The sequence below is a fragment of the Chrysemys picta genome, chromosome 4 (assembly GCF_011386835.1).
Source record: "Chrysemys picta bellii isolate R12L10 chromosome 4, ASM1138683v2, whole genome shotgun sequence".
Taxonomy (NCBI): Eukaryota; Metazoa; Chordata; order Testudines; family Emydidae; genus Chrysemys; species Chrysemys picta.
In genome coordinates this window covers 6,677,761-6,692,198 of record NC_088794.1, presented here as the reverse complement: position 1 = coordinate 6,692,198, position 14,438 = coordinate 6,677,761, and the positions used below count along the sequence as shown (strand labels likewise).

The window sequence follows — 14,438 nt, the reverse complement described above, 5'->3', positions numbered from 1 at the left end:
TGTTCGCCCCCCCCGGGCAGGGGAATGGTACCGGCCACCCGGGGGCGGAGGAATGAGGTCATGGGCCAGGGTGGAAGGAACCAAAGTGGCTGAGGATCGGGGGGGGGGAGCGGTTTTCGTGTGTTTTCTGTGTGGGCTTTTTTGGGGGGGGTGTCTCTTTTTGTGTGTCTGGATGCGTGTGAGGGGGAGGTTTGTGAGGTTTGTGTGCAGGGTCTGTGCTTAGGGCAGTGTGTGCATGTGGGGTCTGTGTGTGTGAGAGAGACAGAGCTCTTTGTGCGGGGGGATCATTGTGGGTCTGTGTGTAGATGTGTGTGTGTGAGAGAGAGAGATGTTTGTGGGTCTGTGTGCAGGTGTGTGTGTGTGAGAGAGAGAGAGAGAGAGAGATTTGTGGGTCTGTGCCCAGAGGTGTGTGTGTGTGTGTGTGAGAGAGAGAGATTTGTGGGTCTGTGTCCAGGGGTATGTGTGTGTGTGAGAGAGAAAGAGATGTTTGTAGGTCTGTGTGCAGGCAACACTTTTCTAGTTTGTTATACCAATAAGAGCTCATTGAATCGGTTGAAGAAGGTGGATTTGTCCAGTTGTTTTGCTTTTAGGGCAGTGTGGAGTAGTGTCTAAAGCACTGGACCAATACTCAGGACTCCTGGGTTCTAGACCACTGGCCTGTTGCATTATCTTGGGCAAGTCACTTCCCCGTGGCGTGCCTCAGTTTCCCTAACTAAACCAGTTAACTTCTTTGTAAAGCACTTGGAGATAGACAGACAAAAAGCACTAGATAAGAGCTAGGATATGTGTGTGTATATATGTGGGACTGAGTACATAGGTTTATATAGATGGATAGGTACGTGTTTGTGTCTAAATGTGTGTGTGGATCCATGTTTGTCCAGGATCTGAATCATCCTGTCCATTTGTTTACGGTATTTCCAAAATCTGATTTAATCGGATTAATCCTGTGTTGACATACAGTGTGTTCACGTCTCCAGTCTTGCTCTTGATTCGAGAAGGTAAACCAGTTCAATTGCTTAATAAAGCTTAGTGGGAACCCTGGCTGACCTTTATTCCCTTGCTTGCAAAGTTCACGTATCTAAATATTTATAACAATTCAGCTGTTTACATTTCAGTTATTCTTAAAATTAAAAAGTTTCTATAAGCTTAGAGGAAACACTTTTTTTTATTTGCTTATATATGGCGTGAATAAGTACAGATCCTATAGCATGCAAATGTATCGTCTTATATGACAGGGATAAATCATGCATGCAAATCGTGCATCAAAGTCGTGAAATGGGCTACATTTGCAATAAAAAATAAGGTATTAAAAAGTTTAACAGATGGGGGAGGGAGTGGGCAAAGACACTCCTTGCCTGAGGCGACATTTGGTGCAGAGCCCCTAGACGCTATGATAACACAAATAATAATAATTATGTTGTACCCATCACCGGAGTATCTGATTCACAACTGGCACTGTAAAAACAACAAGGAGTCTGGTGGCACCTTAAAGACTAACAGATTTATTTGGGCATAAGCTTTCGTGAGTAAAAACCTCACTTCTTCGGATGCATCCGAAGAAGTGAGGTTTTTACTTACGAAAGCTTATGCCCAAATAAATCTGTTAGTCTTTAAGGTGCCACCAGACTCCTTGTTGTTTTTGTAGATACAGACTAACACGGCTACCCCCTGATAACTGGCACTGTAGGGGTTTTTTTAAAGAGCAGCATTTCTTTTAAAACCCCTCCGGATCACGGTCCATTCAGTGGCATAGAATTATTGCCGGGTGCAGAGTTTCTCTTCCTCGTGACAAAAAATGAATGCACGTTTAAGTTGACTGATTAAAAAAAAAAAAATGAGCGTGAGAGGTGAGCCGAATTTGCAATTGAAAAAAAAGCCCATTAACAAAATTTAGGCCTGGATTCTGTGTCTTGGATTGGCTGTGCCAGGCGGTCAGATACTGCAGTGATGAGCGTGGTATAAGAACCTATATAGACTAGAAAAGGTTGGTCGGTGTCTTGGATCAGGATTCAGGAAGAAACTCGATTCTCCTCTCTGCCATCCCCCTCGTCTCTGCAGAATGGTTTCTTCCCCAATACAAGGCTTTCCTGTCTGTGTCCCTGAAACCGGTTCAATCCGGCTCAGAGGCCCATGCGCCATTTATGAATGGCCTTGCTGGGCGTTGGCAAGGCAACGTGGAAAGTAGGTCACTGGCTCAGTGCACGACAGGTTCACACGGATCCCTACCACAGAGTGCAGGCGTGTGCAGAGCCCTAGAGATCCACACACACAGAGATCCGCGAGACCCACATATGGGTCAGCAGAAACATCCAATCCCACATCAGTTCACACAGGCCCACACACAAGAATAATAATACCCAGCTCTCCTGTAGAGCGTCTCATCAGTCGATCCCCAAAAGAGCTTTGCAAAGGAGATAAGTAGCATTGTACAGATGGGGAAACTGAGGCACGGGGAGGGGAAATGTCTTGCCTGGGGGCACCCAGCAGCTGAGATAGAAACAGAACCCAGGAGTTCTGGGTCTCACTCTAGTGCTCTGTCCATTAGGCCAGCAAAAACAGCCAGCCCTAAATATTCCCCCTCACACATGGTCATACAGATACATGCGCGCGCACCTAGAATGAAAAACATCCAGCCCAAAGACAGATCACCAGGCCAACACACAGAGCCATACACGGATCACCTGTACACACACACACAATGGGAAATTGAAAACCTTGCTGTTTTCCTCTGAGCTGTCACCTAGGGCAACCCTGTTTTAGCGCTACCTTTTCTTACTACAGGACTCAATTCCATTTCACTCTCTCTCTATTTTTTTTTTAAAGGGACAGCCTCACTTTTATATTTCATCAATGAAAAGCAGTCTCAGATCCAACAACTGCATACATCTCTCTCAGGATATTGAAAAAAAGTCCATTAACAAAATTGAAGCCTGGATTCTGTGTCATGGATTGTCTGTGGCAGGGGTCAGATACTGCAGTACTGTATATGGCGTTTCTCTTTAAGCCCCAGTTGCCCAAGGTTTAAGCCTAGAAGAGTCCATTAGATCATCTAATATGTATAGCACCGGCCATTCAATTACACCCAAATAAATACCCCTGTATTGAGCCCAATGACTTTAGTGAGACTTAGGGTAGGTCTTCACTACCAACATTAAAGCGCTGCTGTGGCAGTATTTTAACGTGGCTGTGTGGCCAGGGAGAGCTCTCCGAGAGCTGTAAAAAAACACTCGCACGAGGGGTGTAGCTACCAGCGCTGGGGCACTGTTTACCCTGGTACTTTACAGTGCTGAAACTTGCTGCGCTCAGGGAGGTGTTTTTCCAGCGCTGTGAAGTGGCTGTGTAGAGGAGGCCTAGCATTCCAGTCATCAGAAGCTTAACTGTTGTATGCCCCAGGCAGAAAACAAGAGACATCCACTAGGCCACACTACCAAGGATATGATTTAAATGGCAGCACAAGGTGCAAGATGGCAGAGAATCAGGGCCGGGGTAACTTGATTATCACAAAGTAGATAGACTGTCAGCTGGTGTTAATCATTGTCGCTCCACTGAAGGCAAGGGAGCTGGGAATCTGTGGAGGGGCCATTTAACCTCTCTGCACCGCATTGGTCACCCAGATGCTGGGTCCCAGTTCTGGTGGACACATTTTAAAAAGGGGGTTGAAAAACTGGACAGGGTGTAGAGAAGAGCTAAAAAAAATGATTGGCGGGCTGGAGAAAATGCCTGAGAGTGAAAGACTTGGTCTGTTTAGTTGATCAAAAAGATGGAGAGGTGACTTGATGCTCGTGTACAAGGACCTTTGTGGGGCGAATATCCCAAGTATCCACAGCCTCTTTAAACTAGTGGAGAAAGGTGGTAGGAGAACCAAGGGCTGGAAGTTAGAGCCAGACGAAATTCCAGTCAGAAATAAGGCACCAGTTTTTAACAGTGAAGGTGATTAACCACAGGAACAAACTCCCCAGGGCCATGGTGGATTCGCCCTCTCTAGAAATTTTCAAAAACAGCCTGGATGCCTTTTTGAAAGACGCTTTGGTCTAACACAAGGTATTGGGCTCAAGACAGGAGTGACTTCTGGGTGAAACTGTATTCCACCGGAATATGATCTAATCGACTGGTCCCTTCTGGCAACAAACTCTATGAATTTGGCCCTGTGTTTCTAGCCTGGTTACTTAATAGCCAGGTTTCTGAATGCCGCAGCACCGGGTCAGCTGGTCCTTTCCTAGACTCCTTTCTTTAATGAAAGGATTTCTAGCAAGACTTTGTATTTGAAGATGCATAAAACACACCCACAGGCAAATTCACAAGCAGAGCCCTGTCTCCTTAAAGTAGACTCTAATAAGGCCCTTGAACAGCACAGCCACTGTTAACGATCTCATCCCTCAAGCCCTCTTTAGCATGGGAGCCAGGACTCCTGGGGTTTATTACCAGCTCTGGGAGGGGAGTGGGGGTTAATGGTTAGAGCAGGGGCTGGGCCTCAGGACTTCTGGTTTCTATCCCTGCCTCTGGAAGGGCAGTGGAGTCTAGTGGTTAGGGGCGGGGGGTGCTGAGAGTTGGGACTCCTGGGTTCCATTCCCAGCACAGAGATGATGCTGACAGTGTGGCACATAGCAGAGGTGGATTAGGAGTTTGTGGGGCCCTGGGCCAGAGCAAGTGCCCTCCCCCAGCACTTCTGCCAGGGGAAATGGGGTCAGGGGGCAGGGCACAGCACTCCTTCTGGGGAGCTGGTGTGGGGGCTTCCCCTGCCTGCCCGGTGCGCCTGCCGGGGAGTGGGGTTGGGGCATGGGGGTCCCCCTTTTTCCAGGGGTCCCCCAATTAGCCAGGGCTCCTGGGCACAGGCCCCGTTGGCCCAGTGGTTAATCCGCCACTGCACACACAGAAAGAGATGGCATGGGGACATGCTAAGAACGCAAATGTCCTTAGCAATGAAAATGCTGGCAGTATAATGAGACGCACAGAGCAGCATTGTGGTCCTTTAGTTAAAGGAAGGGGAGGCTGGGAGCCAAGACTCCTGGCTTCCATTCCCAGCTCTAGGAGGGGGAGCAGGGTCTAGCTGGTTACAGCGGGGGGCTGGGAGCCAGGACTCCTAGATTTTATCCCCTAAGAGCTCGGATGCCCCACACCAGAGGTGGCTGCATCTCAGCCTGGGGCAAGCCATCCCTGTGCCGTGTTTCTGTGAGGCTTTTACCTACCTACCTTCCCCACCCCACTGTCAGCTGCACCTCAGCACCGAATGAGTCAGTCATTAGTATACTGCCTGTGAAGGTGATCCCGAAGGATTCCAAGAACACCGTGTAGGGAGAAGGGAGGTGGTGTTAATCTGAAAACCATCTGTTTTTACCTAGGATTTGTCCAACAGCAGATCGGGAGCATAAACAGAACTAGAATGAGATTAAACTAAGACCATTCGTATTTTATTAATTTCACACTTGATAGCAAAAAATAAATCACTTGCACTCAGATCACTTATTGTCACCACTAGTCCACCCAGTGTCAGTTACTTGTCTTGTGTGAGACACAGAGACTAACCGAGAGGAGAAGGTCAGGTTTTTAGGTTGATCAGCTGATATTTACCCAGACCTTCAAGGATTCTGGACCCAACTCGCTTACTGGAAGAAGCGTGACTCGGTACCTTTTTATAAATTTTATTAAAGCCACTTCAACCCCCTCCCACCAAAGTTAAGCTTTTATTACTAACATAAAATCAAACTACAAATAAAAGCAATACAACTGGAGCTGGCTGGAAAACGGGATTTTCCGTGGGAAGGTCCGACAATTTGACACTGAATTTTGTTGCAAATCCAGATAAGCAGTTACAGCTTTTCTGGAAAGGACATTTCAGAAGAAAATGTTTGATTCAGAAGCCTGCACACAACCTGATCAGAATGTTTTGATAACTCAATGATAAAGTTAGTACAACAATTAATATTTCACAATATAAGTTGACACGAAACAAGCAAGTCAAAACGAAATGCTCCATTTTGATTCAGAATTGTGTTGAGATTTTTTTCTGTCAAAAGCTTAGCTGATAACAAAACCTTTCAATTTGGATCAATACACCTTTGATGGAAAACTCTTCCATCAAGATTTTTTTGTGGGGGGACCAGCGTTAATTACAACTGCCAAATCAAAGTCAAATCAACAAATTAATCTCAACAGCTGATCATCAAAAAGAATTCTGGAGATAAAAAATTCTTTATTAATTCTAAAAGAGGATTCTAAAAGACATCAGCTGGCTGTAGGGTTAGAAACCCCAATGACAGAGTTCTGCCAGCTCACATGTATGATTTAGACCTGGGTAAGTGCTTAATACCAAATTATCCAATGTCTGACCCCAGCCATCCTTTGATCAGTCTCTTTCTGTTCCCTAAGAAAGCAGATCACCCTTAACTGCACTCCCAGCTCCTGTTCCATTACAGTCAACTGGATCAGACTTGTCAGCTGAGGTTAATGAAAGGGCAAGCGGCAGTTTTAAAAAAAGCAATCACTTTGTTCTGCACGGTTCAGTGGTGAGGAGAAATCTGGCCCCGTTTCCCCAGCCCAGCTGCGTGGGAGCCCACAGGGGAAGTAACAGTTGTTTCAGGAATTAACTGAGAAGTACATTTATGTTACTCCTTCAACCTTGGCAACTGAGATTACCTAAAAGGGGATTTAGAGCAGAGATGACGGGAGCAACAGTGGGCGAATGATGACAGCTGGCTTCAGCAGTGTTACTGAGCATGCTCAGTACAAGCCAAACAGCAAATCGGAGGGGGGGGCATGTGATCCTGCATGTACCTCCCCACGCAACACCCTGCTTTAGAGACGTGAAATAGACAGTATAGTGACTTAATTTCCCCTCTTTCCAATGGAGATCACAGTTAGGGAAAGTGGCTTGTCTAGGCTCTAACAGTGAGTTGGTGGAAGAGCTGAGGATAGAACCCAGGTGTTCTGACTCCCAGCCCACCACTGCACTAATCCAATAGACGCCACTCCCCTCCCCTCCCAGACCTAGGGATAGAACCTAGGAATCTGGACTCTCAGGCTACCTACCCAGACTACATATCCCATGATGCACCATGGCCCAGAGTCCCATGATGCACTCAAGAAGAGTGGAGCACTATGGTCTATCATGGGAGATGTAGTCCAGCCAGGAAGTCTGATTCATATAGGAGAATGGGAGCATGAGGTACCCAAACCACAACTCCCATAAGGAAGCATTTCTAAATTAAAATTTTGTGGAATTCAGGTCCCCCCCCCTAGCCCAAATTGGCATTTTCCATGGGAGGAAATAGCTCCCATTTTCCAGACAGTTGTAAAGATGGGCCATGGTGGATCAGGAGGAGGGAAGGAGTAGTAGGTGATAATGGGAAGGGAAGAAGAGGTAAAAATGGGACAGAGAGGGCAGAGTTATACAGTGGACGAACTCTCAATGCCGCCCCACAGAAAAGCACTGGGGCGTGGCAGAGCCTGGGAGTGGTCCATGGCAGAAGGTCCGTCACCTTGGAAGAGACTGGTAGAGATTCAGGGGCCTGTAGGGGTGGCTGTGGCAGGCTGGGTGGATCCTGCCAGGCTCAGAGGCAGGGTCCTCAGAGCTCCATGCAGAAGGTCAGATTGGTCCCAGCCATCTTCTCCTCATAGTCCTCATCAAAGCGCTCATTCTGCGCCACGGTGAAGTGGTTCTTCCAGTCCCCGACAGTCCCTGCAGACAACAGAGACGCAGAGACAGGAGTCACCATGAGAGGGGAAGAGCTTGGACTTTAGACACAGCCAGCATCTGCAGCGGGCCTATCACAGCTGCCAAGGCACTGCTCTGGGGAAGCTCAGAGCTCTCAAGGCCTTGCTGAGCACTGCTGTGAGCCAAGCAAGGCAAGGCCCCAAACCTCTACAGACATTTAAATGCCCTTCTGAAGTGAGTTGGTGGAAGAGCTGAGGATAGAACCCAGGAGTCGGGACTAGATCCCACTCCCCTCCCAGCCCTAGGGATAGAACCCAGGAATCCGGACTCTCAGGCTACCTATCCGGACTACATGTCCCATGATGCACCATGGCCCAGAATCCAATGATGCACTCAAGAAGAGGGGAGGACTGTGATCTATCATGGGAGATGTAGTCCAGCCAGGAAGCCTGACCCATATAGGAGAATGGGAGCATGAGGTACCCAAACCACAACTCCCCTTTTTAAATGCCCTTCTGAAGCTTAACAGCCAACCCAGGTCCAGACAGGAACAGGGTGTGTACAGCCTGTCTCAGAAGTGTGTTACTTTTTGGGGGGGGGGGTCACACACCAATCACCAGCACGGGGCGCCCTGGAGCCCATCCCAGGGGCAGGTCTCAGGACTGTGTTACCTTTGCGCATGAACGGGGAGATGGACTGGTCCATGATGGACAGGGGGACGCCGGAGCGGTTAGCCATGGGATTGTCCTTCATGACGTCGAATGACGTGTGATAGACGATCTTCTCCAGAAGCTCCTGGTCCAGGTTCTTCCCCAGGAACCGGGCCACCTTCTGGATCTCACGCTTCAGGTCCTGTGGGGAAGGCACTGCTCTGAGGAAGCTCACAGCGCTACAACCCCTGCTAGGCAGTGTCAGGGCACTGCTCTGAGGAAGCTCACAGTACTAGGGTCCCTGCTAGGCACTGACAGGACACTGCTCTGAGGAAGCTCACAGCACTAGAGGCCCTGCCAGTCCATGGCAATACTGTCTGGAAGTTAATTGAGCTTGAATCAGGACACAGCTGTGGGGAAGTTCATAGCCCTGGAATCTAGAGCAGGGCACTGCTTGCAGGGAAGTTCGCAGCGCTGTGCTTCCCAGTAGGGCACTGCTGCAGGGAAGCTCACAGCATTGGAGTCCCATCTCCTGTTCTCTTTAAAGACACAAGCTGGGAAGGGTTCATTTCTCCCCCCCTCCCATGCAGAGTCCCCTATGCTGCCATTTCAAAGCTCCTATGGGGCTTGCACCTCAGCCCACCCGAATCCCCCCCACAGAGCCACTCACCTTCTTCATGTCCTCGTAGAAGAGGAAGAGCACGCAGTGCATGTCCTTCGCCTTCCACCAGCCCTTCACATGGTCGTGCCACGGACCCCAGCCCACTGCAGCAGAGAGAGCAGGGAGACAGCACCGTGAGCACAAGTGGGGGTGCGGAGCAGTGGGGGGTTCTCCCCAGCAGGGGTCACTCTCCAAGACCACAAGGGCACTAGGGGGATCTCAGAGCTGAGAGCGCAGGGGTGTGGTCTCCCCAGCAGGGGACAATGTCCCCAGGATTGGGGTCACTGGGGGGGATCCCAGGGCTGAGACCGTGTGGGGGTGTCTCCCCAGCAGGCGGCACTCTCCTTGTGGGAGGGACTCCAGGGCTTAGGGAACAGGGATGGGGGGTCTCCCCAGCAGGGTGTGCTCTCCCTGGGATGGGAGGCTAAAGGGGCAATCCCAGGGCTGAGAGCACACGGCTGGGGACATCTCCCCAGCAGCGGGTGGGATACTCTAGAGGGGATCCTAGGGCTGAGGGGATGGGGTGACTCCCAGCAGGGGCGCTCACCCCAGGACGGACAACAGGAAGAGGAATTTCTGGATGTCAAGCCAAGGAGCTGGGCTGAACTCACCTTTGCCCGTCATGAACATCTCAAAATACTCGTGCCAGGGGCCCGGGTCAGGCACCACCTTGCTCATTCTCTGGAAGTGGTAGTAGGAGACCATGCAGTCCTTGGCATTACGAGCCACATACAGGAACTGGGTGAATGGGGCAGGAATGACAGAGGGAGACAGGTTTGCTATGGGTCACTGCTGCAGGACGAGGGGGTCTCTCAGCTCAAGCTTGGGAGGGGGGTTACCTTACACCTCTGTTCCCAGCTGTTGAATACCCACACAGCAGCCCTGCCCAGGGATCACTCACCTAGCTCTGAAATGCAGCCACCTCTGGGGTGGGGCACAGTGGCTTCCATTGCGGGCGTGGCGCTTAGAGGAAGGATTACCTTACACTGCTGTTCCCAGAAGGATGGAGGCAGCAGTTTGACGGGGAGGTGGGTTTTCAGGGTCCGTGGCGGGGGCATGGCTTCGGCCTGTTCCACACCTGCAAGCGGGAGTGAGGTTCAGCTGTTGTGCATGAAGAACCAGCCCCACCCACCCCAGCAGCACCTACCTGAGGGTTGGGGCGGACGAGCCCACTCGATGAAGGGGTGCCGGCGGTGGACGGGGGCGCGCTTGCACTTCTCCAAGTCCCCATCCTGCTGGATCATGTCTACTATCTCCTGGATCCATGTTGTGCCTTCCCACCGGGAAAGGAGGGGAGGGGAGTGTTTATTCCAGCCAAACCCGCTGTGCCCATATTGTTATGGAGATTGGGTTTACTGGCTGCCTTGAGACACCAAGGCCTAGTGGATAAAACACCAGACTTGGGAGACCTGGGTTCTAGTCCCGGCTCTGACCCTGGCCAGCTGGGGACTTTGGAGAAGTCACCTTCCCTCTCTGTGCCTCAGTTTTCCCATCTTTAAAGTAGGATACTGATGCCAACCTCCTATGCAAAGTGTTTTGAGATGTGCTGACAGAAAATGCTATATAAGAACTAGGGATATTCCATTCAGACTGAATGACGGAGCAACTAAATGCTCTTTTGCTTAGTGATAGCCGAAACAAAGGAAAAAGCCACCCTGGGGACAGATAACGAAAGCCACTGCTCAAAGACTAGACTGAATGCAAATACAGGAGGCTGGGGATCGACTCACTTGATTGCAGTTGTGTGTCTATGGCTACGTCCTCACTACCGGGGGGGGGTCGATTTAAGATACGCAAATTCAGCTACGCGAATAGCGTAGCTGAATTCGACGTATCCGAGCCGACTTACCCCGCTGTGAGGACGGTGGCAAATCGACCTCCGCGGCTCCCCCGTCGACGGCGCTTACTCCTACCTGCGCTGGTGGAGTACAAGCGTCGATTTGGGGATCGATTGTCGCGTCCCGATGAAACGCGATAATTCGATCCCCGAGAGATCGATTTCTACCCACCGATTCAGGCGGGTAGTGAAGATGTAGCCTAAGAGAAGCCAGCAGCAACGAAGCCCCAGAGACAGCCAAAAATGCCCTGGTAACATGACCCTGAGACAAAGCTAAGCGAGAGAGAGCTTTTGGGCAGAGGGTTGGTGGAAAAGAGTCTTGGAACTGCAAGCAAAGAACCGGTCCCCTGTGGTTTGATCCCTGCTGTGTTCAGGTCAGAGGACTCTATATATTCCTTGTAAATAAACAGAATTGCATCAAAGAAATACCAATTCCAATGTTAGTTTCTCCTTCTAACCAAAAGAACCCTAAAAATTCACTATCCCCTCAGGTCAAAAAGGAGTAACAATGTATTCTCCATGTATAGGGTGACCAGACAGCAAGTGTGAAAAATCGGGACAGGGGGTGGGGGGTTATAGGAGCCTATATAAGAAAAAGACCCAAAAATCGGGACTGTCCCTATAAAATCGGGACATCTGGTCACCCTATCCAGGTATCTTCTCCAAGACATCATCTCCCTCAGCACAGTGGAAGAAGCCCTTTAACGATGCTCCCGGCCACAGGAATGGGTGTACATTGAGTCTCAGTGCTCGTAACTTTCTCTATAGCCTTCCCCTCAGCAAACACCCACCTGCTTTGGGGTAGGTGCAGATGAGCAGATCGTCGGGCCTGGCTTGGAAACTCTGGATCCGCTGCCATTCGTTACAGGTGGCCTGGGAGAGCAGAATCCCGTCCACTTCGCCCAGTTCTGGACGTCCCTCTTTTTCCGGCATGAGCGCTTTAGTCTGTTCTTTGGACATAGTGTATCGCAGACTAGATGATCACCCAGCACTGAAATGCAGCCACCTCTGGGGTGAGGCACAGCAGCTATTAAACACCCACTACTGTCCTGGCTGAGATGCTGAAAAAGTAACAATAGAGTAATTGTCTTCCATTTAAACAGTGCCTAGATACCAACCCTGTAAACCGAGCCGGGGATCAGAGAGATAAGAAGGGTTCTCTCCTTCTCCCATCAGCAGTAATAGGCCTTCAGTCTGAACTGAGTTAAGAAAAAAGAACAACGTTTGTGCGATGCAGGAGTCAGATTCGAGTCTGGCTCAGATCTTGACTCCACCAAGCTAACAGAGTAAAACCTTTGTTAAAGCAGCAAGACAGGACTCTGATACGCACACACAGAGAGCAAAACAGTTGAGCAAAAAGCTGGCATTTGAAAATAACAGTTATTTCATTTGTACATTTCAAGTAAGTGTTGAGCATCGGTGGATCCGTGGGTAGGGCAGCAGCCTTTGCCTCGGAAGACCTCATTCAATTGCCAGATTTCCTGTGTCATCTTGGGAAAATCGCTTAGTCTGTCTGGGTACATCTACCCAGCAGAAAAACACACACAGCAGTGAGTCTCAGAGCCTGGGCCTACAGACTTGGGCCTGTGAAACCTAGTGAAGGGGTGAAACTCAGAGCCGGAGAAGGAATGCCTGTGTGGCTGTTTTTACCCTGTAGCATGAGCCTGTGTATATAGAGCCAGACTTGGAGACTTGCTCCTGTGGCTTTATTTTGCAGTGTAGCTGTACCCTCTGTGCCTCAGTTTCCCATCTGTAAAATGGGTATAATAGCCCTGCCCTGCCCCACAGAGGTGTCTGAGTGTGAATACATTAAAGATTGTGAAGTGCTCGGCTACTGTGACAATTGGGGCATATAAACACCATAGATACGGTGTATAATTTCATTAATAAGCCTCTGATTTGCAGATGAGGGTGTGAAGGCCCAGAGACGTCCAACTCCATTTGATCCAGCCCAGCCAGGGGAGAAATTCACAAACAGAATTTGCACAGCAAGTCAGTGCCAAAGAGAGACCCCAGGTGTCCTGACTCTGACAGACTCGCTCATTTCTCAGGTTACACTCATGCCTTAAACTGTCTTTTCTTTTGCTCATTTGATGGATCCCAGCTGGACTGTAGTAACCAGAGAACTCTGGGAGTGATCAGTTCATCTCTTGCAATAACTCCTTTAAAACGAAGCCCCCAGTTAGGCCGTAAAGTTAGAGAACTTAAGTATGAATTTTACTGTTGGCTTTTTAGTGGATCTGAGCCAAGACTCCCACCTACAGCTCCTCAGCTTTTTACCTTCCGCCTGTTGTCTTGACAAAGCTGATCCAGCCTCCTTCACACCTCCGATGGGTGACCGAGATGGTCAGACGGGGTCTATAAAGCTGCTTAATCTGGATACTGAACTTTCTCCTGCTGGGGAGGAAAGTTTCCTTCTTGATCAGCTAGGCAAAGCCAGGGTGCTGCTCTTAGCGGGTAGCATTGTTAATGTGTCACATGACTCAGCAGTTTCTGTTCCTCACCCCATCTGCGGCAGAGTCCGGGAGCTGTTCTTTGAAACCATGGCATGGCCCCTCCACCCGCAGGAAGTGCTAATGTGAATTTAATGGGCATTCTCGAAGCCGGGAAGAGTCAAAGAGCACAGATCGGATCGAACAGAGGCAGTGTGGTTTATTTAGCTAAAGCAGGGGAGTGGGGTCTAGTGGATCAGAGCGGGGGTTGGAAATCAGGACTCCTGTGGTCTGTTCTCAATTCTGGGAGTAACTGTGACTCCAATCCCGCTGTGAGCTAGGGCAAGTCCCCAGATATCCTGAACGCCCAGCCTCCCCACGCAGCTTTAACCCACTAGACCTCACTCCCTTCCCAGAGCTGGGGATAGAACCCAGGAGTCCTGGCTAGCCCCCACCCTCCAGCTTTAACCCACTAGACCTCACTCCCTTCCCAGAGCTGGGGATAGAACCCAGGAGTCCTGGCTCCCAGCATCCCCCACTCTAACACACTAGACCCCACTCCCCTCCAAGAGTTGGGGATAGAACCCAGGAGTCCTGGCTAGCCCCCACCCTCCAGCTTTAACCCACTAGACCCCACTCCCCTCCAAGAACTGGGGATAGAACCCAGGAGTCCTGGCTCCCAGCATCCCCTGCTCCAACCCACTAGACCCCACTCCCCTCCAAGAACTGGGGATAGGTCCCGGTTGTTCCCAGCCCCCCTGCTCTGAACCCTAGATAGCATTTCCTAAAGGAATGCAGGAAGTTCCTGATGGGACACAGGACACCAGTGCTTGTTTTATGATGACACCAAAACCAAAGAGAAATGAGTGAGATGGAAGAGTCAGGGCCAACTTTTCTCCTGGCTAGCTAGAGAAGCTAGGCTGCTACTAGAGCAAGGTTGGGGGTAGCTTCCCCTTCCTACATCTTTTCCAGATGCTTCTTCCTTCCAACTTAGAGCCCTTTCTCGCACAGTAAGCAAATGCTTACTGAAGTAAGCGGGGAGGGATCCTGATGGAACCAATAGGTGGCGCTGTTTGCAACCCAATTCTACTGGGATTTCCACCTAAACAGCGTGAACCCGACACATCCATTCCATTCAGACCAGGTAACCGCGTGTCTCATGTTTTCGGGACTGCTGTCTACAGATCTAGAAGAAAACACCGGCTCC

At 50.0% G+C, this 14,438-nt stretch overlaps 1 protein-coding gene across 2 annotated transcripts; it reads right to left on the bottom strand.

Moving 5' to 3' along the window:
• Window positions 1–5,392: 5,392 nt before the first annotated feature.
• Window positions 5,393–13,370, bottom strand: LOC101946201 (sulfotransferase 1C2-like). Of its 2 annotated transcripts, XM_065594432.1 has the most exons (8): window positions 13,080–13,370; window positions 11,591–11,860; window positions 10,110–10,235; window positions 9,943–10,040; window positions 9,574–9,700; window positions 8,972–9,066; window positions 8,323–8,503; window positions 5,393–7,675 (listed from the first exon to the last, which is right to left on the bottom strand). In XM_065594432.1, the coding sequence occupies exons 2-8, from the start codon at window positions 11,757–11,759 to the stop codon at window positions 7,563–7,565; spliced, it is 909 nt and encodes a 302-aa protein (XP_065450504.1). In that variant the 5' UTR covers window positions 11,760–11,860; window positions 13,080–13,370; the 3' UTR covers window positions 5,393–7,562. The 2 variants fall into 2 exon arrangements, with proteins under 2 accessions (XP_065450504.1, XP_065450505.1); XM_065594433.1 differs by lacking the exon at window positions 10,110–10,235 and having other exon boundaries at window positions 13,080–13,360.
• Window positions 13,371–14,438: the final 1,068 nt, after the last annotated feature.

Bases quoted from the DNA above. Each gene is read 5' to 3' on its own strand.
- LOC101946201 (XM_065594432.1), bottom strand. From the start codon at position 11,759: ATGTCCAAAGAACAGACTAAAGCGCTCATGCCGGAAAAAGAGGGACGT. The intron at 9,067-9,573 runs GTGAGTTCAGCC...TCTCTGCTGCAG, and splicing joins GATGTTCATGACGGGCAAAG to TGGGCTGGGGTCCGTGGCAC. The intron at 8,504-8,971 runs GTGAGTGGCTCT...CCTTCCCCACAG, and splicing joins TCTACGAGGACATGAAGAAG to GACCTGAAGCGTGAGATCCA.